This window comes from Carcharodon carcharias, chromosome 4 (genome assembly GCF_017639515.1).
Source record: "Carcharodon carcharias isolate sCarCar2 chromosome 4, sCarCar2.pri, whole genome shotgun sequence".
Taxonomy (NCBI): domain Eukaryota; kingdom Metazoa; phylum Chordata; class Chondrichthyes; order Lamniformes; family Lamnidae; genus Carcharodon; species Carcharodon carcharias.
This window is the reverse complement of record NC_054470.1, coordinates 112,575,320-112,598,901: the sequence shown is the minus strand read 5'-3', so window position 1 is coordinate 112,598,901 and position 23,582 is coordinate 112,575,320. Positions and strand designations below refer to the sequence as shown.

At 43.2% G+C, this 23,582-nt stretch overlaps 1 protein-coding gene across 3 annotated transcripts in view; it reads right to left on the bottom strand.

Moving 5' to 3' along the window:
• The window catches only part of cemip2 (cell migration inducing hyaluronidase 2), a 79,420-nt gene that overhangs the window by 24,749 nt on the left and 31,089 nt on the right, over nt 1-23,582 (bottom strand). For all 3 annotated transcript variants that reach the window (XM_041186708.1, XM_041186710.1, XM_041186709.1), the window contains exons 5-13: nt 20,202-20,371; nt 17,641-17,829; nt 13,924-14,093; nt 13,121-13,330; nt 11,745-11,950; nt 11,085-11,154; nt 6,593-6,721; nt 4,487-4,575; nt 2,911-3,042 (exon numbers count right to left, since the gene is read on the bottom strand). In XM_041186708.1, the coding sequence (XP_041042642.1) occupies nt 2,911-3,042; nt 4,487-4,575; nt 6,593-6,721; nt 11,085-11,154; nt 11,745-11,950; nt 13,121-13,330; nt 13,924-14,093; nt 17,641-17,829; nt 20,202-20,371 (1,365 nt within the window). The remainder of the gene's footprint in view (nt 1-2,910; nt 3,043-4,486; nt 4,576-6,592; nt 6,722-11,084; nt 11,155-11,744; nt 11,951-13,120; nt 13,331-13,923; nt 14,094-17,640; nt 17,830-20,201; nt 20,372-23,582) is intronic.

Below are 23,582 nucleotides of genomic sequence, written 5' to 3'. Positions count from 1 at the left end.
ATTCATAGATTATTGAAGGTGGCAGGACAGGTGGAGACAGCAGTTAATAAAGCATACAGAATCCTGGGCTTAATTAATAGGGGCATGGAATACAAGAGCAGGAAGGTTATGCTAAGCTTATGTAAAATGATAGTTAGACCACAGCTGGAGTATTGTGTACAGTTCTGGGCGCCACCCTACAGGAAGGGTATGAACACATTGAAGAAAGTGCAGAAGAGGTTTACAAGAATGATTCCAGGTATGAGAAACTTCAGTTATGAAGATAGATTGGAGAGGTTGGGACTGTTTTCCTTGGAGAGGAGAAGGCTAAGAGGAGATTTGAAAGAGGTGTTCAAAATCATGAGGGGGCTGGATTGAGTAGACAGGAAAAAACTGTTCCTGCTCATAAAAGGATTGAGAACGAGGGGGCACAGGTTTAAAGTGATTTGCAAAAGAAGCAAATGTGACGTGAGAAAATTTTTTTTCACACAACGAGTGGTTCGGGTCTGGAATGCGTTGCCTGGAAGTGTGGTGGAGGCAGGTTCAATCGAGGCATTCAAGAGGGCATTAGATGATTATCTGAATAGAAACAATGTGCAAGGGTACAGGGAAAAGGCAGGAGAATGGCACTAAGTCATAATGCTTATTCAGAGAGCTGGTGCAGACATGGTAGGCCAAATGGCCTCCTTCTGCCCCAGAACATTCTGTGATTCTGTGAAAAGGTGCTATATAAATGCAAGTTGTTGGGTAGGGTCTTGACAAACAAGAATAGATCTGCTAATATTGTTTCCATGAGCTGAAAGATTAAAGCTGCAGCTGTCAGCTGCTTTTATGCAAGGGGAGACACAATATAAAACTTATTTTTGGGGTACGTAACGCACTGATTATGTTTCTGGGCTAGTAATCCAGGCAATATTAACCCAAAACCCACCTGGTTTGACACTTTGAAATCAGTTTAAAGAAAACATCTGGTATCAGTACGTCAGATTTCCGTGAAAATCTGACTATTTCATGAATGTCTGACAGAGAGGGAATCCTGCTGTCTTTACCTGGTCTAGCCTACATGTGATCCACCTAGTGTCACCTCCAGACATGACTGTTCCAACATGCTCCTAGCTAATCATTCATACTTCATAAATTTAAAGTTTATCCAAAACTCTGCCCACCCATACCCTAACCAATTGGAGAAATCCCATTTTCCCATCGCTCTGGTATTTATTTGCTGACCAGGAATCTCTCCTGCTCTTATTGTCTGCCACTGGCGTATGTTGGAATGAATTGCAAGTTGATACTCGACCTATTTGGCTGTGTCTCTGCCTCTCTAACATTGGTAAAACCAACCTCTCTTTTATCCAAGCTTTTGGTCAACCCCCTCCTGCTATCGCCTTCTTTGGCCCAGCCTCCACCTTAGCTTAGCTCCCAATACCTCCAACTTAAAAATGATCGTTCTTATTTTAAAATCTATTCATTCCTCCCAATTAGTGTCAGCCATGGTTCAGTTGGTAGCACTCTTGCCTCTGAGCCAAATGGCATGGGATCAAGTCCCACTCAAAGTCTTGAGAGCAACAATCAAGGCTGGCACTCCCAGTGCAGTGCTGAGGGAATGCTGCACTGTCAGAAGTGCTGTCCTTTGGTTGAGATGTTCAACCAAGGCCCTGTCTGTGCTCTCAGGATGATGTAAAGGATCCCAAGGCTACAGTTTTGAAGAAGAGCAGGAGAGGTCTCCCCAGTGTCCTGGTCAATACTTACCCCTCAACCAACATCACAAAAAACAGATTATCTGGTCATTATCACATTGCTGTTTATGGGATCTTGCTGTGTTCCCTACATTACAACAGTGGCTACTTCAAAAGTACTTCATTGGCTGCAGAGTGCTTTGGGACACCCTCTGGTTGTGGAAGGAGCTAAAGAAATGCAAGTTCTTTCTCCCCTTCCCATCTCTGTAGTCTTATCCAGCCCCATCCCCACATCCCATCCCCTGATCTCTGTTCCTCTGACTCTTATGCATCTTCCCACCCACACCCCATCCCTTTCAGCCCCACCATTAACCAGGAATCTCTCCCACTCTTATCGCCTGCCATTGGCGTGTGTTGGAAGGATTTGTAGGTTGAGACTCAACCCATTTGGCTGTCTCTCCATCTCTCTAACCTCCTTAAAACCAATCTCTCTTTTATCCAAGCTTTTGGTCACCCTGCTCCTGCTATCGCCTTCATTGGCCCAGCCTCCATCTTTGTTTGGTTACATCTGTGAGAAGCAAACACCTTTGGGACATTTGTCTGCATTTTAAAAAGCTGAGATGCCAATGCATCGCATTGAGTGAGGACAGGAGTGGGCTAATTGGTACGTGGGAGAGGAACTTTAATCTTTGGCTGCATCCCAGGATTGGTAGAGCCCTGGAAGCCGGTTCCCTGTTTGGTCAAGGAATGCAAAGGAAACTTGAAAGTAAATAGAAGCAGGCTGTTAAGAGTGTGACGGTGGCTTCTTACAGATGTAATCAAACAAAGATGGAGGCTGGGCCAAAGAAGGTGGTAGCACGAAGGAGGTGACCAAAAAATTGGTTTGAACAAGGTTAGAGATGCAGAGACACAGCCAAATGCGTCGAGTATTAACCTAATAATCCTTCCAACACACGCCAATGGCCTCAGAGTGGGGAGAAAGTGGAACTCACTACCACAGGGATTGGCTGAGGTGAATAACATGGATGGATTTGAGGGCGAGCTGGATAAACACTTGAGGGAGACAGGAATAGAAGGGTAAGGTGACAGGGCGAGATGAAGTATGAGTGGGAGGAAGCTCACAGAGAGGATAAGTGCCAGCATGGAACAGTTGCGTCGTGTGGCCTGTTTAGATCTGTAGATTCAACGTAAGCGCCTCAAGCCTCTCCTTTCAATCCTGCTCAGAAAAGTAACAGCACATTAGAACATCACCTACCCTGAATTCCGAAATATGACGTCTCCTCCTCGGACCCAAGCTCCATGGTCATTATTTTTGAACGCTATCAGCCTGTCGATGAGGGCTGCCACACGCGGCTTCTGTGGATCAGCATCTTGGTGAGGACGGAACCTTAACATAAATGGGTAAAACCTTAAAGATACTGAACAACATCCCACAGATGGAATTACTGGATCTCTGCAACGGGCATTTCCCCTGTTAGGAGAAATGACTGGATGCTGTGATGGGGGAGAGTTAGGATACTGGGAAGTTGTACTTCAATGGGGCAAATGACCTTTAATCATCGCTTAATTGATGCCATGGCAGCACAGAATACGACTTAACAGCACCACAGCAAACTCAGGAGCAGAATGAGATGAATGATTTCAAAAGAAAATTGGATGGGCACTCGAAGGAAACAAACTTGCAGGGCTCCAGGGAATGAGCGGGGAAATGGGACTGACTGGATTCCTCTAGAGAGAGCAGGCATGGATTTGATGGGTTGAATGGCCTCCTGTGCCTCGACGGCTCTACAATATAATATTTACTCTCTATAAACCAAGCCAGAAAGATTCCACTGAAACAAAAAGCATTTCCTGAGAAATGTGATTTTTTTTTGTACGATAGTGTCCGCCCTGGCTCAGTGGGTAGCACTCTTGCCTCCAAGGCAGCTGGTTGTGGGTTCAAATCTCACTCCTGAGTCCCAAGCGCAAAATCTTGGTCAACACTCCTGGCACCTGTACTGAGGGAGTGCTATACTATTGGAGATGCCATCTTTCAGATGAGTCATTAAACCAGGGTCCTGTCCAACCTCTCAGGTGACCACAAGAGATCTCACAGACATTCTTTCAAAGAAGAGCAGAAAGGATCAGCTAGCAAACATTTATTCCTCAACCAACATAACCCCCAAAAAATTATTTTTTCATTATTGCTATGTGTGAGAGCTTGCTGTATGTAAATTGGCTGCCACGTTTCTTACATTACAACAGTGACTGCACATCAAAAAGTACTTCATTAGTTGTGAAGCGCTTTGGGATGTCCTGGGGTCGTGAAAGATGCTATATAAACACAAGCCCATTCCACCACATCATACATGGAGTTTTCTTTATGCTGTCACCACAGAGAAATAAGGGGTGACATAGCGCGGTGTGAACATCACTATACTAGTAATCCAGAGGCCCAGGATAATGCTCTGGGGTTCAAATCCCACCACGGCAGCTCCTGGAATTTGAATTCAATTAATATCTAGAATTAAAAGCTAGTCTCAGTAATGGTGCCCATGACAACTAATATCGATTGTCATAAAAACCCATCTGGTTCATTAACGTCCTCTGGGAAGGAAATCTGCCGTCCTTACCTGGTCTGATCTACATGTGACTCCAGACCCACAGCACTGTGGTTAACTCTCAAATGGCCTAGCAAGCCACTCAGTTCAAGGGCAATTATTGGGCAACAAATGCCGTCCTTGCCAGTGATGCCCATGTCCCATGAATGAATAAAAGGGGAAAAAAATGCAATTTCCAGATCAAATGAAAATAATTGGTTCCTTTGCCAAAAGGTCAATGTCCTGACTCACCTCGCACTGTTGTCTAAACAGAGGTACTCCCTTGGGTCATCAGCACTGGCATTGGTGATTTTCACTCCCTTGTCAATGAATAATCCAGCCTAGCAATAAGGATCAGGAGCCATTACAGGAAGACCGCACCAACGTTATAACACATTACGCGTTATCCTTGTACAAATTACAAAACAATGCCAAGAATAAACCTCCTAGGAGAACCCAGTTCATTACATAATCTAGAACCAAGACTATGGCTGTTGAATAAAAGTGCTTGCAATCTGCACCCTATCCAAAATCTGAACCCTAAATGGGAAGGGAAGGGAAGAGGGGACACAAACTTTCTTCAGTAACAGGACAAAACAGTCAGAATGTTTACAGATTGGGATGGTTCAATCCTTACGGATTTGTGGATAGGTCTTTAAACAAACCAGAGCACAGTACTCACTGATATTGTCTTGGCCAACATTTAACCCTCAACCAGCATCAACAAAGCCAATCATCTGGTTACCATTTCATTGCTGTTTGCAGGATCTTACTGAGCTCAAAATTGGCAGCCACGTTAGCCACAACACGAGTACACTTCAAACAAAAAAAAAATTCATTGGTTGTAAAGCACTTTAGGGTCATGAAAGGCATTATATAAATGCGAGTTCTTCTTTTCATTGGGAAGTTGGCTGTCTCATGTCTCCAAAGGATTATATGGGGTGGCAAGGGGGTGCAGAAGAGAAGGGGCTTTGCCCCTTAAGAAATTTATGCCAATTCTACCCTGGGATGGTGCAGCAGCTTAGACAGATACATCAGAGAATGGTCAAGGTTCCACTGAATGTCCCCCTCTAACCTCAGCTGCTTGGAAACAGGGAGTGGAGGAAGAGGGAGGTAAAACGGAAAAACATAGAGGTGAAAAGCAAAATACAAAATAGTGCACTGAGATTCTAAGTAAAAGTTAAAGGACAGTGAACAGAAATAAAAGGGATTGAAGGAAAGTTGGAAAAAGAAATAACGTATTACTGAAGCAAAGTAACACAAAAAAAATCAGAACATCAGAAGAAAAGCAAGTGAGAACACCATGTTGAATATCCCTCATGTTTAGATAAGACTGGAGAAGGCCACCTCTGGAAAAATAAATCGTGGCCCAAATGTTTTTTTATTTGCCTTCCAGCCAAAATCAATATCAGTAGCACATGGTCATTCACTAACCCGCTGAGCTCCAGTCTATATCCTGTAGTTTTATTTCAGTGTTAGACAGAAACTCTAAAGAAAACTCCAGGCTTTAGTCGCCTGTGCACATTAACAAGGAAACACTTTGCAATGGAGAAGGGACCAGAGGTTGCCAATCCAGCAGGTTTGGCTCAGTGTCTCTAAGAAATTGAATACTAATCTCCAGAACACTGCTGCAACACATATCATGGGGCATATCATATGTTATTTTCATTCACCTTGAATGCTTTTGTTAACCAATTGGAGATGGGAAAATAAGGCTGCTTGACTGACAGTTGAACTACCCAACTGGGGAACAGAGAATCTTTTGCCTTCCAATAGGGCGTGGGAAGGCAGGTCGCCATGAGAATGGACACACGACCAATAGCAGGAGTGAGAGAGTAGAACAGCTGGAGACAGGAGGTCATTTGATGAAACCTCCAGGAATACAGCCAATCCGAGCTGGCAATCCTGGGGGGGTGGAGAGGGAAGAACAAGTGTCAATCTCATATTTAAAAACCTAACCAATTCTGAATGGAAGCAAAACAGTGAAAAGCGATTGTGAAACGTGTATAAATAAATCCCATCACTTCTTTCCTAAAGTCATAAGTTTAAGTGTTAAAATGACAAAAGAACTAGAGGTGATGGGAGGAAGCTTTTTTTTCAAATACATATAGCAAGCGGTTATGATCCGGAATGCACTGTCTGAAAGGAGAAGCAGGTTTAATGGTAACTTTCAAAAGGGAATTGGATAAATAATTGAATGAGAAAAATTTGCAGGCAGCGGCAGAAAGAGCGGGGAAGGGGGAGTGAGACAAATTGGATAGCTCTTTCAAAGACCTGGCACAGGCCTGATGGGTAGAATGGATTCCTTCAATGCTGTACCATTCTTTGATTCTATGATACAAGTGATAGGGCACTTACCTTGAAATTTGAATGAACCCTGTTGTTGTAGAAAGTGCCCAGTGGAGTGAGTTCAGCTTTAGTTTCAGGGAACAGCCCTTGGGAGTCTCCTGTGGGAGCTTTATGGAACAAGTACCATATCCCAGTATCCTAATGTAAATAATAAACAAGTGAGCTTGCACGCTTTTGAATGGAAAAAGAGCAGAATTTATTCCTACGACAAACGCTGAAGCCATTGGTTAAAAATTGCATCTGATCAGCATTTTAAAGCATCTCACTTTTTAAAAAAGGGTTCTTAAAAATCATTCTTACTGAACTCTCTGCAAAATAAGATCATAAGAAATAGGAGCAGGAGTAGGCCATTCAGCCCATTTAGCTTGCTCCTCCATTCAATAAGATCATAGCTGATCCGACGGTGGCCTCAACTCCACTTTCCTGCCTGTCTCCCTTGTCAATCAGAAACCTGATCAAGTCAATCTTGAATATTACCCAATGACCCAGCCTCCACTGTGCTCTGTGGAAGAGAATTCCTAAGATTAACACCCTCTGAGAGAAGAAATTTTTCCTCATCTCCATCTTAAATGTGAGGCCCCTTATTTTGAACTCTGCTCCTTAGTCTCTTCAGGGAGGTGGTGTCGTAGTGGTATTGTCACTGGACTGGTATTCCAGAGACCCAAGGTAATGCTCTGGGGACCAGGGTTTGAATCCCACCATGGCAGATGACGAAATCTGAATTCAATAAACATCTGGATGACCATTGTCGATTGCTGTAAAAACCCACCTGGTTCACTAATGTCCTTCAGGGAAAGAAATCTGCCGTCCTTACCTGGTCCGGCCTACATGTGACTCCAGATCCACAGCAATGTGGTTAACTCTTAACTGCCTTCTGAACAAGGGCAAATAGGGATGGGAAATAAATGCTGGCCTAGCAGCGATGCCCACATCCCATGAATGAATAAAAAAAAACTTCTAGACTCCCTCACGAGAGGAAACATCCTCCCAGCATCCACCCTGCGATGTCCCCTCAGAATCTTATGTTTCAATAAGATCATCTCATTCTTCTAAACGCCAATGAGTATAGGCCCAACCTATTCAACCTTTCCTCATAAGACAATGCCTTCATCCCAGGAATCAGTCAAGTGAATCTTCTTTGAACTGCTTCCAATGCGACTATACCTTCCTTAAGTAAGGAGACCAAAACTTTGCACAGGACTCCAAGTGCAGTTTCACCAAATAAAATGCCAACATCAGTTACAGGGAGAGGTCCCACACCATCAACAATTTCCCCCATAACTAAATCTTCTTTCAATGGGCTTGGGGAGGACTTGGGATCACAATTTGTAATTGTACAGAGCTAGATTCTAGATTAAATGTTAGGAGATCGACTGTTCTCCTCTGGAACAGGATGCCACCTCGTCCAGTAGACATCGATTCACACAATTCCTTCATTGAGAGTCAGGGTTGTTTCTGGCTGCACTGAGATCACCTCGTACAAGAGGGGAAACGTATGTCAGGGCCAGAATAATCTCCTGGGCTAATTTTGATCGCTTCAGAAGGTTACAGGGGAATTTTAACCTTTTCTTTGGCTTCTCCCAGGAGCTAACATGGCTCTGGGTCAGGTGAGGTGTGTCTGTATTGAAACAGGCAAGCAGCTGAATCAAATTCATACATATTCGCATATCTTTTCCTCCCCTCCTGCACAAACTAATCCTTTGCTTTCCTGCCATACAGCTTTGAGCTCTATACAATTCAAATCATTAGATGCTGGCTGGCCTTCCCTTCTCCATAACACAAGGCCTGCTGTCCCAGATGAAGTCACAGACCAGGGATTGGACCTGGAATTTCGATGGATCAACTGCAGGGTGGAACACAGGGATAGAGTAGACCATTCAGCTCCAGTTACAGACTGGAGAAGGGATCATCAATTTTCTAATACACAATACAAGAATCACAATCCTATGTGATTCTTCCCCAATCTGTTCAATTCACAAGGCATTGGGATCCTGATAGCCAATCCATTTAGTCCAATTTATATTAAGAAATGATAACCAGGCAACTACAAAACCATATTACATATTATATTACATAATAGCATGGAAAAGGCCATTAGGTCCATCTGGTCAATGCTGGTGTTTACACTCCACACGAGCCTTTTCCTTTCCTCTTCGTTTCATCCTATCAGCATATCCTTCTATTCCTTTCTTTCTCATGTGTTTATCTAGCTTCCACTCAAATGCATCTATACTATTATACTGCAGGAACTCACCAAGACTCCTCAGACAGCACCTCCACAACCACTACCACCTAGAAGGACAAGGGCAGCAGGCACGTGGGAACACCACCAGCTGGAAGTTCTCCTCCAAGCCACACACCATCCTGACTCAGAAATATATCGCTGTTCCGTCACTGTTGCTGGGTCAAAATCCTGGGACTCCCTCCCTAACAACATTGTGGGTATACCTACACCACACGGACTGCAGCGGTTCAAGAAGTTGGCTCATCACCACAATTAGGGCAATTAGGGATGGGCAATAAATGCTGGCCTAGCCAGTGATAACCACATCCCAAGAATGAATATTAAAAAAAAAATTCATCTCAACCACTCCTTATGGTAGTGAGGTCTATATTCTCACCATTCTCTGGTAAAGGAGTTTCACCTGAATTCCCAATTGGATTTATGGATGACTATCTTATATTTTTGGCTCCTAATCCTGATCTTGTCCACAAGTGGAAACATCCACTTGACATTTCCCTATCAAACCCTTTCAAAATTTTAAAGATCCCATCAGGTCATCCCTCAGTGTTCTCTTTTCTCGTTTCTAGAAATCAAAAAGTCATTCCAGGATTTTTTTTTATTCTTTCATGGGATGTGGGCATCACTGGCAAGGCCAGAATTTGTTGCCAGTCTCTAATTTCCCTGAACTGAGTGGCTTGCTTATCCATTTCAGAGGGCATTTAAGAGTCAACCACATAGCTGTGAGTCTGGAGTCACATGTAGGCCAGAACGGGTAAAGACAGCAGATTTCCTTCCCTACAGGGCATTAGCAAACCAGATGGATTTGTACAACAACCAATGGTCAGGCTTTCAATTCCAGATTTTATTAATTGAATTCAAATTCCACCAGCTGCCATGGTGGGATTTGAACCCATGTCCCCAAAGCATTAGCTTAAGTGACATTAGACCTACATCCCCCCTTAGAGATGAGGCAACATAGGTCAACCTTGGTTCCTGAATCTTTAAAGTCACTTGTGGTTTTAGCTGCCTTGAAGGATTTTTTGTAGTACAATCTGAATATAGGGAGACAAATCGGGTGAGCTACCCACTGTACTCAGTTTTGGGATGACAACTCCCCAACATGCCCTATTCTCTTCAGGGAGCATAAAACGACCCTTCTCATTCCAATGGCGAGGATGGCAATTTGAATGTCAGTTGTACATCATGGGCCTGAATGTCCTGACACTCACTGTTATTAACATGGAAATTGTTCAGCAACTTGTGGCGTGGACAAGATATGGCGTGAACTGACAACTGGCACAACGCGCTGGTTGATCTACTACATTTCTCTGATTGCTTTGCACAAACAACACCTGGGCCCTCAGCCTCCTTGTTATTTTTGAGGACTTGCTGGAAATACACATTAATTGTCCATTGACCTCACCACAAGTCTGGTTATTAATTAGATGAGTACCCTTTTAACAATATAACTGTTGAGGACTCCCAATCAGCCTCTCTGGCCCAGAAAGTGAACATTTTAAAAGGTGGAGTCTCATTCTTCCAGAAGTGAATTTTTGGAGATTTTTACTTGTAAATTTTTATTTCTTTTTTAGTTTTATTTTTCTTTTCTCTTAAACCAAGCTTTCTTTCCTTCTCTTTATTTCTCTTTCTGGACCTGATTTGATTCTAATTTACCCGATTTCATTCTCTGTTGTTCCGCTGTTTCTTTCTCAGTCCTTAACTCACATTGGTTAAGGGGATAGACTGTTGGTCCTGTTGTTCACCGACGTCTGAGATGTCCCATTGCCCTCACCAATTTGTTATCAGCTCTCACTCCCAGTGAGCTATAGCTTGCAAAAGCTGGATCCAAATCCTGGAACTCCCTCCCTAACAGCACTGTGGGTGTACCTACACCATATGGACTGCAGCGGTTCAAGGCGGCAGCTCACCACCACTTTCTCAAGGGCAACTAGTGATGGGCAATGCTGGCCCAGCCAGCGACATCCACATCCCATGAATGAATTTTCTTTTAAAAATTTGGAGCTAAAGAATAAAAGAAAAAAATCTAACTCCATCAACCCACGAGATGCCCCACTCTAGTCAAATCTGGCCATATGTGTTCCAACAGGGCTGCTGATTATATTGGAGTTTCTCTTGCTTCCTGATGACTTATACCAAAAATTGGGCACTACACAACCTAATTGGCTAAGATTCCTTGCCCTGGCCTTCCATCTCCCTGAACCCTATCATAGAAACTCCCAGAGTGTGACTAGTAACCTGGCACGAATAGGGACTCACCTGTGAGCCTGCAGCCGCATTGTTAATGAGGTGGTTGTTGGGGTTGGCTACCCAGAAAGTGGAAACTGCCCTGAGGGAGAAAGGAAGAGGAGTTGCAACTGAATAATTTTTAAATTGTTGCCTGCTTGGAGGGGTGTCCTCTGCCCTTACAGAATTATAAAATCAGCATTGCATCAGAAATAGGAGCTCGAGTAGACCATGCGACTTGCTCCATCATTCAATGAGATCGTGGCTGATCTTCTATCAGCTCCGTTTTCCCGCACTATCCCTTCATTCCCTTAGTACCCAAAAATCCATCGACCAGTGCAATCGCAGGAAACTTGTGCTTCTAGCTCTTTAGCCCAGGGCCAGAGCCACCAAGATGCATTCGGGTGCAAAACTGCGAGGAAATTCAGGTGTAAGGTAATGACTTGTGCAACATACTTGTGCCTGAGTACCTTCAATCTTTTACCCCTGGGTATTTGCTTTCTGTCCCAATTGCACATGCCCCTGGACGCAGAAAATTCCACCCAAGGAGGTTGAAAATCTTTAGTACTCAATATGCCCAAGCACTCAAAAAAAAGTTGGCAAATATCGCCCCTTCTGACCATTATGAATTACAAAATCCTCCCGACAAATCGCACAAGAAATGGACACGGCCCCCAAAAATGCAACATTTACTTGCAGTCAGTCGCTGGCACAGGGATGTAATCGCCATAAACTTTGTTAAGAATCAAAGGGCACATAACATCGTTCCTGTCCGTGGGCAGAAGAGTCCCCGGTTTGGTGACAAGGCCTAGGTTATGGTAAAGAACGTTCCTCTGCTCAATGCCATCTTCAAGGAAAAAACAGTGACCCAGTGTGTCATAGCCAATGGTGTCCCTTATCTGCAAAAACAGAAACACAAAAACAATTCTGGTGTTTTTTTTCTTGGAATGATTTGGTCCATCAAGTTTCTCATTTTGCACCATTCAAAAGGGGGGAGGCAGGTGAGGGCCACCCTGTAAACAGCTCTCAAGCAACCTGAAGCCAACTGAATGTCACCTGATAAGAAAGTTGTCAACAATTGTACAAAATGGTGTCAACAGAAGCAATATGGCGACGATGGTGGTTCACTCCTGATGAGATTACACGGTGTGCTTCTGCACCATGTCACACTAGAGATCACCAACCCTCCAAGGTTATCCTGGAGTCTCCAGCAACTGCAAATTAATCTCCAGGATACTGCTGGGAGAGACACCCGGGAGAAATACAATAGCATTTCTTTGAAGAGGCTTGCTCATTTCACTATGTTAAAGGTGACATATAAATGCAAGTTGTTGTTAACACAGGCTACATATTAAGTCTCCATACAATTTATCCACTTCCAGAAGGTGAATGTTCTGGCCAAAGATTTCTTGCACTTGTTTAAATATTCAAGGTCTATGACCTGGCAGCAAAGTATCTTTAACACCATTTCACACACTCTACAATCAGCATAAACCAATGTAATCAGGAAATAATTCATGCCTTCAAACTTCAAGTTTACATCTGAAATGCTGTGTACAGTTCTTATCTCCACGTTACCAAAAGAATACGAAGGAACAAGAAAAGGTGCAGAAAAGACTTACAAGGAAGATGCCAGAACTGAGAGGTTACAACACTGAGGAGAGACTGAACAGGCTAGGGCTTTTCTCTCTAGAAAAGAGAAGGCTGAGGGGCGACCTGATTGAAGTCTTTGAGAATTATGAAGAGACTCAATGGGGGAAGATGTTCCCATTTGTCAGGAAGTTCAAATTACAGGCCATAAATATAAGATAGTCACTAAGAAATCCAAGAGAATGGTTAAGAATGGAACTTGCTACCACAGGGAGTAGTTGAGATGAATAGCATAGATGCATTTAAGGGGAAGCTGGATAAGTACGAGGAAGAAAGTAAGAGAAGGATATGCTGTTGGGGTGGAGACTCATTTGTAGAATAGAAATGACATGGGCCAGTTGGATTGAATGGCCTCTTTCTGTGCTGTAAATTCCAAGTAAGGTGTAACATTCTAGACCAGGTGGCAAAAAAGTACTTACCAACAAGCCATTGGTTGCGTGGACTGTGACGCATCTGGAGAAACAATGGTGAATTGCAAGATTTCTTAGATATGTTGGCGATCTGTAGCCCCCACGTTCATCCACATCCCCACAGAGGTGGAAGTGAACAGGGTAACTGCCCATAACCTGCTGACCCATGTGTACCAGCTCCACATTAGAGAGATGAACTGATGTAAAATTCTTCACAATCTTTAACACAATGGAGGAACAAAATAAGGGTTAGAACTGAGTTCCTACTTAAAGGAAACACGAGAAGGAAGATCAAGTCCCGTCACTGACTCCGAGGATTATTTTTAGTTTGATTTATTGCAGATGGTCAGAAGCCACAACTCAAGACACTCCTGCCATTCTATATACCAGAGCAGGATAGAACTACCTCAGCAAGGATGCCGTAAGGACAGCAGTAAACCCTGAACCTTGTGGGAAAGGGTTCAATGGATTGATTTCTGGGGCGAGAGCATTGTCCTATGAGGAAAATTGAGCAGAATGGGCCCATGTTCTCTGGGGTTTGGAACAATGCGGAGTGATCGCATTGAAGCATACAAGATTCTGAGAGGGCTTGAGAAATATAATGCAGTTTGCATGACAGTTGACGACAATGCATAATGGAAAAGATTAAACATTCTTCCCTGCAAGCACTCATCATTGCCCTAAATTCTCTAAGAATAAAGGTTTGAAAATGCATTACAATGTTGGCTATAGAATTGTAATTAAAGCCAGGCCCGAGTCTACAGTTAAACCTCAGACAGGACAGACAGCTTGTCACCATCAATCAAACTCACCTTTAGATGCCCTCCAAATGTATCATGCTTAAAGAACTGACACCAGTTGTCACCGTAGCAGGAATCTTCCATCTCCCCCTCAAGGACAATGTTCCTCGTCAAAACCCCCACCTCTGCTCTCATGTCAATTCCATCCACAATTTCTCCAACGTGAAGAAACTGGGCCTTCCCTGAAAAAAAAAGAAAGCATTGAAGACTCAAGCTTGCGGAGAGAGACGTTATGTCAGCAAAGTATTCCAAGGAGCTAAATTTTTAAGAAATGGTCAGGAAAAAAAACAGGCCCCAGAACCAATCCATATTCTGATGCAAATTGGACATTTTCAGATATCTAATTATTCAAAACCAGGGGCCATGAAGATATCACAAAAGTCACAAAAAGTTAGTATGCAGGTACAGCAAGTAATTAAGAAGGCTAATGGAATGCTATCCTTTATTGCGAGAGGAACTGAACACAAAAGTAAGGATGTTATGCTTCAGTTACACAGGGCATTGATGAGACTGCATCTTGAATACTGTGTACTGTTTTGGTCCCCTTATTTAAGGAAGGATGCGTTGGAGGCAGTTCAGAGGAGGTTTACTAGATTGATACCTGGAATGAGTGGGTTGTCTTATCAGGAAAGGTTGGACAGACTGGGCTTGTTTCCACTGGAGTTTAGAAGAATGAGGGGTGACTTGATTGAAGTATATAAGATCCTGAATGGCCTTGACAAGGTGGACGTACAAAGGATGTTTCTTCTTGTGGGTGAGTCCAGAACTAGGAGGCACTGTTTTAAAATTAGGGGTCGCCCTTTTAGGACAAGAGATGAAGAGAGATTTTTTCTCTGAGGGTTGTGCGACTTTGGAACACCCTGTCTCAGAAGACAGTGGAGGCAGGGTCATTGAGTATTTTTAAGGTGGTGTAGATAGATTTTTGCTAGGCAAGGGAATCAAAGGTTATCGGGGTAGATGGGAATGTGGAAACATTTTTACACAGCGAGTGGTAATGGCAGGGAACTCGCTGCCCAAGGGTGGATGATCAATAGCTTCAAAAGGAAATTGGATGGGCACTTGAGGGAAATAAACTTGCAGGGATACGGGAATAGAGTGGGGGAATGGGACTGACTGACTGGGAATTTGAAACACAAACAGATCAATCATGATCTTATTGAATGGAGGAGCAGGCTCAAGGGGCAAACTAGCCTACTTCTGCTCTTATCATATGTTCATATATGATAGCCCCTCATAAATCCAATAGGAAATTCAGGAGAAATTTCTTTACCTAGCGAATGGAGAGTATGTGGAATTCACTGTACATGCAGTAGTTGAAGTGAATGATGTTAATTATATGCAAATGAAGAGGATTAATTGGGGTTTCACTTGAGCACATATAAAGAGACACTCACTGAAAGTGCGGTGTGGCTCATTTAGGAGTTGTATGCTTACGGTGTTTCACTGTGTAAATAAATCGAAGACTGAATAAAGGTTGGCTCCTGTACTATCCTTCACCAACTGGCTTTCCGGGATAGAACAAATGGTATAGTTGCGTTTAAGACAAGGGAAAAAGGAATAGAAGGGCATGTTATTTGGGTGAGATGAAAAGAAATCATATGCGAAGTATAAACAGCAACAGGGACCCATTGGACTGAATGGTGTGTTTCCATGCTGTAAATAATATGTAATTCCCACCCTATAATCATATTTTAATCGTTATGAGTTCCACTTGGATTTAAGTTACTACTTCACAGATAGTGTACATCCTATGATGAATCCAGCTTCACACTCACTCGATGCTTAATTAGAAGTGCTTTCTTCATAGCTGGACCAGCATGGAAATCAGTTACTTGGCAATGTCGGAATAATCCCATGGATATGAATGGAATAATGGACAGGCTTGAGGAGGAATAGGCAAAAGAGCAAAACACAAATGCTTGAAGCATTAGGGCAGGTTGGATAGAGGCATACAGGAGCGGGTGGACAAAGAATAGTTTTTCCCATTTGCTGTTGGTACAAGGACAAGGGGGCACAGATTCAAGATTCTGGGCAAAAGATGTAAGGAAGAACATTTTTACACAGTGAGTGGTAATGACAGGGAACTCGCTGCCCAAGGGTGGATGATCAATAGGTTCAAAAGGAAATTGGATGTGCACTTGAGGGAAATAAACTTGCAGGGATATGGGAATAGAGTGGGGGAATGGGACTGACTGCATTGGTCTAGAGGGCCAGCATGGACTTGATGGGCTGAATGGTCTCTTTCGGTGCTGTAATGGCTCTATGACTCAAAAATCCAGACAGATGCAGGATGAGGTGCTTTGGATATTAACAGGCGCTGGTGATAGTTGTCAAAATCAAAGGGAAGCGTATCGATGGTTACTTTACCTATTATACTTTCTCTGATGAGATTTTACGGCATTTTTATAATAACAGAGTGACAGTATTACAACTGCTGTTAAAATATATTGCAACGTAGAATAATATTGAGCAAAAGGAATTTTTATTTATTTTTAAAGAAAGCAGTGGGTCAATATTTATTACTCACTGGGGGTTAGTTGGTTAAAGAGATTGATTTTTCTCCACCCTGTCAATGTGGGCTATTCAGGAGCAGTGAACACCCTGGGACTCCCCTTGCCTGTGGTGATGCACAAACATTTCAATTCACCTTCAGCTATGGCTGGCGCCAAAAATAACTGGCTGCTCCCCCACCCACCTGTCTGTTACTATACTTGCTTATCCCCAACCATCGCCCATATCAGGAGACTGGCACTGCCCATATGGCATCATCACTTGAATATTTCCTCCTCGTTCTACACCTGTCTCTTAGTCCTTGCCCCCCAAAAGCAGCTCAACTCACTATAAACACTGTCCCGCTGGTTAAAGAATCCCATGCACAATTTCGTGCAATGACATGAGTTCAAAATGGTTGTAAGAATAAGCCAGAAATTAGTCACAAGCAGGAAAATAAATGTGAATTTTGTGGTGCCTCTGTGCTTTTGTATTGGGAGTGGGGGAGGGCGCAAGTGGTGAATGGAGCTGATCATTTGCTATAAATATATGTGTCGGTTACAGAGGAAGCAGACAAATCACATTAACATGTTCAAGCAGCAGTTCACACCTTGCAAAAGTGCGATTAACTGACATGAGGTCCCTTTAGGCAGCCTCTGTGGCCCCTACCGTTGCCACTTATCCCCCCCACATCCTCTGTGGCATCTCCAATTTCTGCGATTGCTGCTCCTAAACAAACTACAAAAGACCAGACGTATCTCCTGTCACAGCCTGCTGAAACTCGAGCTACATTCATCTGCCGTAGATGTGAATCTCCACAGTTGACACACTGAGCAATATGCATTTCAGCTTTCCACAGATGAATAAGATGAAATGCTTCTGCCCTGTACAGTTTGCCTGTATCCAGAAATATCTCCCCAAATATAATCCAAAATATAATTCAACACCAGCATGAGAAGAGAAGGTCAAAGTGTCTATCGCTCCTACTGAGTGAGGTTTGGTGCGTCTGTGGAATTTTTGATTATACTTTCCCCCTCATTGGCCCTGGGATTTTTCCCTCCCTCTCCCGGGAGGTTACATGGCTGCATTGGGGGATTGGGAGGAAATGTCTCATTTCGATGGTCCAGTTCATCATGAATGCATGGGGCAGTCTCAAGGGACCAGGCAGACAGTTTCATCAATTCAGGGCAGATAAAGGCTATCAAACAGTTCAATACGTTGATAATCCTGGCCACCTACCTTTCACTTTGACTTGACGCCCTTTGCATTCAGGACAAGGAAGCAGGGTGAATTCCTCAGCCTGATACATGGAGTAATCGGTACTAGCAATGACAATCTGGTCATCCTTCTCCCAGCCTTCCACCTCGTCCAGCAGGTCAAGGATTAAGCCATCGGCCACCTCTACATGGAATTCTGACAGTGGAATCCCTAATCATACAGGAGGAATCAGGAAGAGAGACAAACAAAATTAACATCCAAACAATTTAGTATCTTTCTCCCCCTGCGATTAGTTTTGAAATTGCCGAACTGGATATGTTAGAAAATGGAAGTTTCAAAAATAACGTTTTTGATCCATTATATTGTAAACACCAACACAGGCAGTAAACGCTAACAACATAGCATATACAGCACAAAGACAAGCCATTTGGCCCATCTGGTCCTGCCTTATTTATTCTCCACATTGACCTCCTTGCACTCCCTTCGTCTCACCCCTTCAGCATATCCTTCTATTTCTTACTCCTGAATGTGTTTATCCAGCTTCTGCATAAATGCACCTATCCTATTAACAGCAACCACTCCCTGTGATAGCGAATTATCATGACTCTCTGGGTAAAGATGTTCCTGAATTTCCTATTGGATTTATTTATAACTTTTAGAAATAAGTCCCCTAGTTTTGATAACCCCCACTGCCCCAAGAAGTGGAAACATCCTTGTTTTTCAAAAAATTATAAAAGCAAAATACTGCGGATACTGGAAATTTGAAATAAAAACAGAAAAAGCTGGAAAAACTCAGCAGGTCTGACAGCATCTGTGGAGAGAGAAACAGAGTTAACGTTTTGAGTCTGTATGACTCTTCTTCAGAGCTCTGCATCGCTAGCAAGGAGAACATTTATTGCCCATTCCTAATAGCCCTTGAGGAGGTGGTGAGCTGCCTTCTTGAACTGCTGCAGTCCAACTGGTGTAGGTACACCCACAGTGCTGTTAGGGAGGGAGTTTCAGGGTTTTGACCCAGTGACTGTGAAGGAACAGCGATATATTTCAAGGTGGCGTGTGGCTTGGAGGGAAACTTGAATGGGACCTTCTCTACACCTACCCTATTGAACCCTTTCATAAGCTTAAAGCCCTCTATCGAGTAATCCCCCTTAGAATTCACTTTCCTAGGGTAAAGAGCCCCAGCCTATTCAGTGTTTCCCGATGGGTATAACCTCTCCGTTCATTGTCCAATTGGTTGAATGAACAATGGGTTCCCCAAGGCTCACCTTCAATCTGGAATGATTTTGTGAATGGGATGCAGCTTAAAGAAAAATGGCAGTTTGGGAATGAGAAAAGACGAAGTCACAAATATTCTCACTGCCAACGGCTATTACATGACTCCAACACATACCTACGTGGACATCTAGAGGGTTGGACAAGACTGCAATACTTACTGCCTAGCTGGGACCTTATCTTTAACAAAGGAATGGTCTTTCTCTCATTCTGAATAGCTCTTGAAGTCATAAGCAGCCCGCTCGATCGGCAACCCATCCCTAACTCAAACATCAACGCCCTCCAACACCATTAGCACCCTGGCAGCAGCGCGTACCATATACAAGATGCACTGCAGCAACTCATCAGGGTTTCTTCAACAGCATCTTCCAAACCTACAGCCTCTGCTCTCTAGAAGGACAAGGTCAGCAGCAGGCGCATTTGACGTTGACATGCCATCCAATCTTGAGACATATTGCCATTCCTTCATTGCCGCTGGGTCAAAATCCCAGAAATCCCTCACTAACAGCACCGTACAACAGCTTCACCACATTGGACTACAGTGGTTCTAGAAGGGTGGTCACAATATTTGGCCAGATTTTGTTTTGAGTGGTGATGGAGTGGCTTGCACCACTCACCTCACATCCTATTGTCCAAGACCTTTAGTGGGCTTGAGAGATTTCTACTCTTCAGGCATCTGTTTTGAATTCAGTACCCTCTACAGGGCACCTGTGACATTTATGAACAGGTAAAGTAATAGGGAGGCTGTCCAACCAGATTGCAGATTTCTCAGTGAGCCACATGGAAAGCAAAGCAGGACGTAAAAATCAGAAAACATGAATTACATTTAAATCAATATACACAAAGCAAAATAAAAATTTGGGCATACAGATGGGATGAAGGTAGAAACAAAAAATTATGTTTTTTATAAACTACAACATTAATTTTCTTCTGAGGGAATGAGATCCAACACTTGTAAAATTAAATTTTCAGGGCCAAAGAGGTCGTTCAAAAGTGTAAATCACTTGTTACACTGTAAAGAAAGCCTCACATTCCTGATTCTGCAAGTTCTATTTTTTAAAACCTGTCTTTAGAGCAAGAATATTGGGCAATTAACCCAAGTTCATCACCGTGCAGATTCCATCGACAAGGGCTGTAACTGTGCCCCCTGTCGGGGAGCAGGATAACACAAACAGTAACTTCTGGACTTCCATGTTTAACTGCAGATGTGCAGATGGCAGAGGTTGCTGTCAGTTTTACCTAGCAACAATGAAGCATGCTGATGTCTTAGCTATTATTGGCACTGCAAAGCCTGGGCCAATATTTTTTGGTACCTTTTTTCCATTGACTTGCGGCAGATACAGCAAACTTCACTCCATCCACGGTGACAAACTCTCTGCGGGCTATTGCTTTTCCTCCTGTATCATGGTTCTCATAATCTCGAATGGATTCACTGCAGGATGAGTTACCAGCACCAACCACACTTACAAGAGCCCATGCTTGTCTGTCCATTAAATCAGAAAATGAAACATTTACAGGAGTCACTGCAATGACCAAGGTGTGATATTGAGCCCATTCATCTAATTATTTTCTGCAAACGCTTTCTTAACACTTGCCAAAAGAAACATCTCAATTTCTGCGACTGAGCACATGACCACAGGGCAGTACTGAAAGAGTGACGCACTGTCTGTCCTACAAATGAGACATGAAATCAAGGTCTGTTTCCCCTCACAGGTGGACCCTAAAGATCCCACAGACAGTATTTCAATAAAGAGTTGGGGGGAGCAGGTGTGTCCTGACCAACGTTCGTCCCTTAAATCAACATCATTAGGTAAAAGAACATTATCTACTCATTATCACATAGCTGTCTGTGGGAGCTTGCTAGGTGTAAATTAGCTGCTGTGTTTAATCCCTTACGACATTTACCACGCTTCAAAAGTACTTCATTGGCTGCAAAGTGCTTTGGCAGGAACTGAGGTCATAAAAGGCACTATAGAAATGAAAGTTGTTTTCCTTTTTTTGGCAGACACCATTTTAACTACATTGACAATAAAATCACAACCTCCATAAACCTCCTAGCCTCTTTAGCACCCTCATTCCTCCTTTAAGACCCCCCTCAAAGCCCAGCTCTTTAACCAGGCTTTTAGCCATCTGCTACAATATCACTTTCTGTGGTAAACGTGGTAAACAACCTGTTAAACGTGCTGCAATAATATTCTCACTCAAAGCAAAGCTACTCTTTCAACATCAAACAGCTTCACTTCAAGATTGACTCTCAGTGCTGAGAAAACTCAGGAACGCACACTGTACATCTGTTAAGCTAAAGTTTTTTGAAAATCTATTCACCTGCATCAAAATGGGGACGTGTAAAATGCTAGGTACAACCACTTATATTTATATAGCACCTTTAATGTAACAAAAACTGCCCCCGGGCATATCACAGCAGCGTAATAAAGCAAAATTTGACATCGGACCACAGAAAGTGATATTGCAGCAGATGGCTAAAAGCCTGGTTAAAGAGCTGGGCTTTGAGGGGGGTCTTAAAGGAGGGATGAGGGTGCTAAAGAGGCTAGGAGGTTTATGGACGGAATTCTAGAGTTTAAGAACTAGGTAGCTGAAGGCACAGCCGCCAATGGTGCTAAGATTTTTTTTAAATTTATTCTCTCATGGGATGTGGGTGCCTCTGGTAAGGTCAGCATTCATTGCCTATCCCTAATTGTCCCTTGAACTGAGTGGTTTGCTAGGCCATTTCAGAGGGCAATGAAGAGTCAACCACATCGCTGTGGGTCTGGAGTCACACGTAGACCCAGACCAGACCAGGTAAGGATGGCAGATTTCCTTGAAGCAGATGGGATTTTACAACAATTGATGATAGTTTCTTGGTCACCATTACTGAAACTAACTTTATATTCCAGATTTTTTTTAAAAAGTGGAATTTAAATTCCGCCAGACGCTGTGGTGGGATTTGAACCCGTGCCAGTGGATTGGCCTGGGCCTCTCGATCGCTGATCCAGTGACGTTAGCACTACACCTCCATCTCCCCAAAAACCCCAGGTTTAGTTGAGTGGCAATTAGTCTCTTTTCAGTGGTTTTATGAGCACAGATTTCTAATCTCCATCTCATAAAATGGATGCAGGCGCATTGGGGAATGTGCAAAATAAGATTTACACGGACGATTCCAGAACTGAGAGGTTGTATCCCATCAGGAAGGGCTGAACTGGCTGGAGGTCTTTTCTCTAAAACAGAGGAGGCTGAAAGGTGGCCAAATAGAGGTCTTAAAAGCACACGATTGTGGTTCCAATAGACCCACTGCAGCACATAACCTTGGCTGACACTAGCGGGCAATTCTGAAGGAGCGCTGCAGTAAAGAACATGCAAAATTCGGGTTTCCAACCCTCTATAGGCTTGCCCTGGAGCTTCATGGAATTGAATGATTAATCTTCTGGATTCTCTGCTGTGAGCTAAAACCCAGGCGAGAAACCATGTTTTCCATCATCATAAAAAAAGTCATGAGAACGCGTTAATACAAATAGTATTTTTCATTTTTTTGAACAATTTTGTTTGACTATAAAAATATTGCAGATTGGAGAAAATAATTGACGGGATGGGGCAGGAGGTCACATGATTAAACCTCCGGCAATAGGTTCAACCAGAGTTGGTACCTCCACTCGGGCGAGGTTCCATGGGACAGTCCTGATGGCTCCAATGGGATGGATATTAAAGGAGACATTGCCAAGAGCGGCAGAGAGCTCTCCCAGCATCTCAGTAAATATTCCCTCTCCAAACAAATCACAGAATCACAGAATGGTTACAGCACAGAAGCAGGCCATCTGGCCCGTTAAGTCTGTGCTGGCCCTCTGAAAAGGCCATTCATCTAGTGCTACGCCCCTGCCTTTTCCCTGTAACCCTGAAAATTTTTCCATTTCGGGTAATGACCTAATACTTTTTTGAAAGCCTCAATTGACTCTTCCTCCACAGCACTCTCAGGTAGTGCATTCCAGATTCTAACCACTCACTGCGTGAAAGTTTCTCCTTATATCAGCTATGGCATCTTTTCCTTGTTATATTAAGTCTGTGTTCTCAATCATGTTCTAGATCCTTCCACCAATGGGAACGGTTTCTCCCTATCTATTCTGTCCAGATCCCTCAGGATTTTGAACATCTCTATCAAATCTCCTCTCAACTGTCTCCATGCAAACAGTCCCAATTTCTCCAATCTAACTACGTAACTGAAGTTCTTCATCCCCGAACCGTTCTCGTGAACCTTTTCTGCACCCTCTCTAATGCCTTCACATCTTTCCTCAAGTGTGGTGCCCAGAACTAGACACAATACTCCAGTTGAGGCCGAACTAGTGTTATATACAAGTTTAGCATAACTTCTTTGCTTTTGTAGTCTACGTCCATATTGATAAATCTCAATATTCTGCATGTTTTATTAACCGCTCTCTCAAACTATCCTGCCACCGTCAATCATTTATGCACATGTACACCTGGGTACCTCAGCTCCTGTACCCCTTTTAGACTTGTACCCTATGTTTTATATTGTCTCTCTGCATTCTTCCTAACAAAATGAGTCACTTCATTAAATTTCTGTATTAAATTTCATCTGCTATTTGTCTGCCTGTCCTACCAACCTGTTTATGTTCTTTTGAAGTTATTCGTACCCTTTCAGTTCTGGGACCTCACAGCACATGAATCGCCTCCATTTACACCAT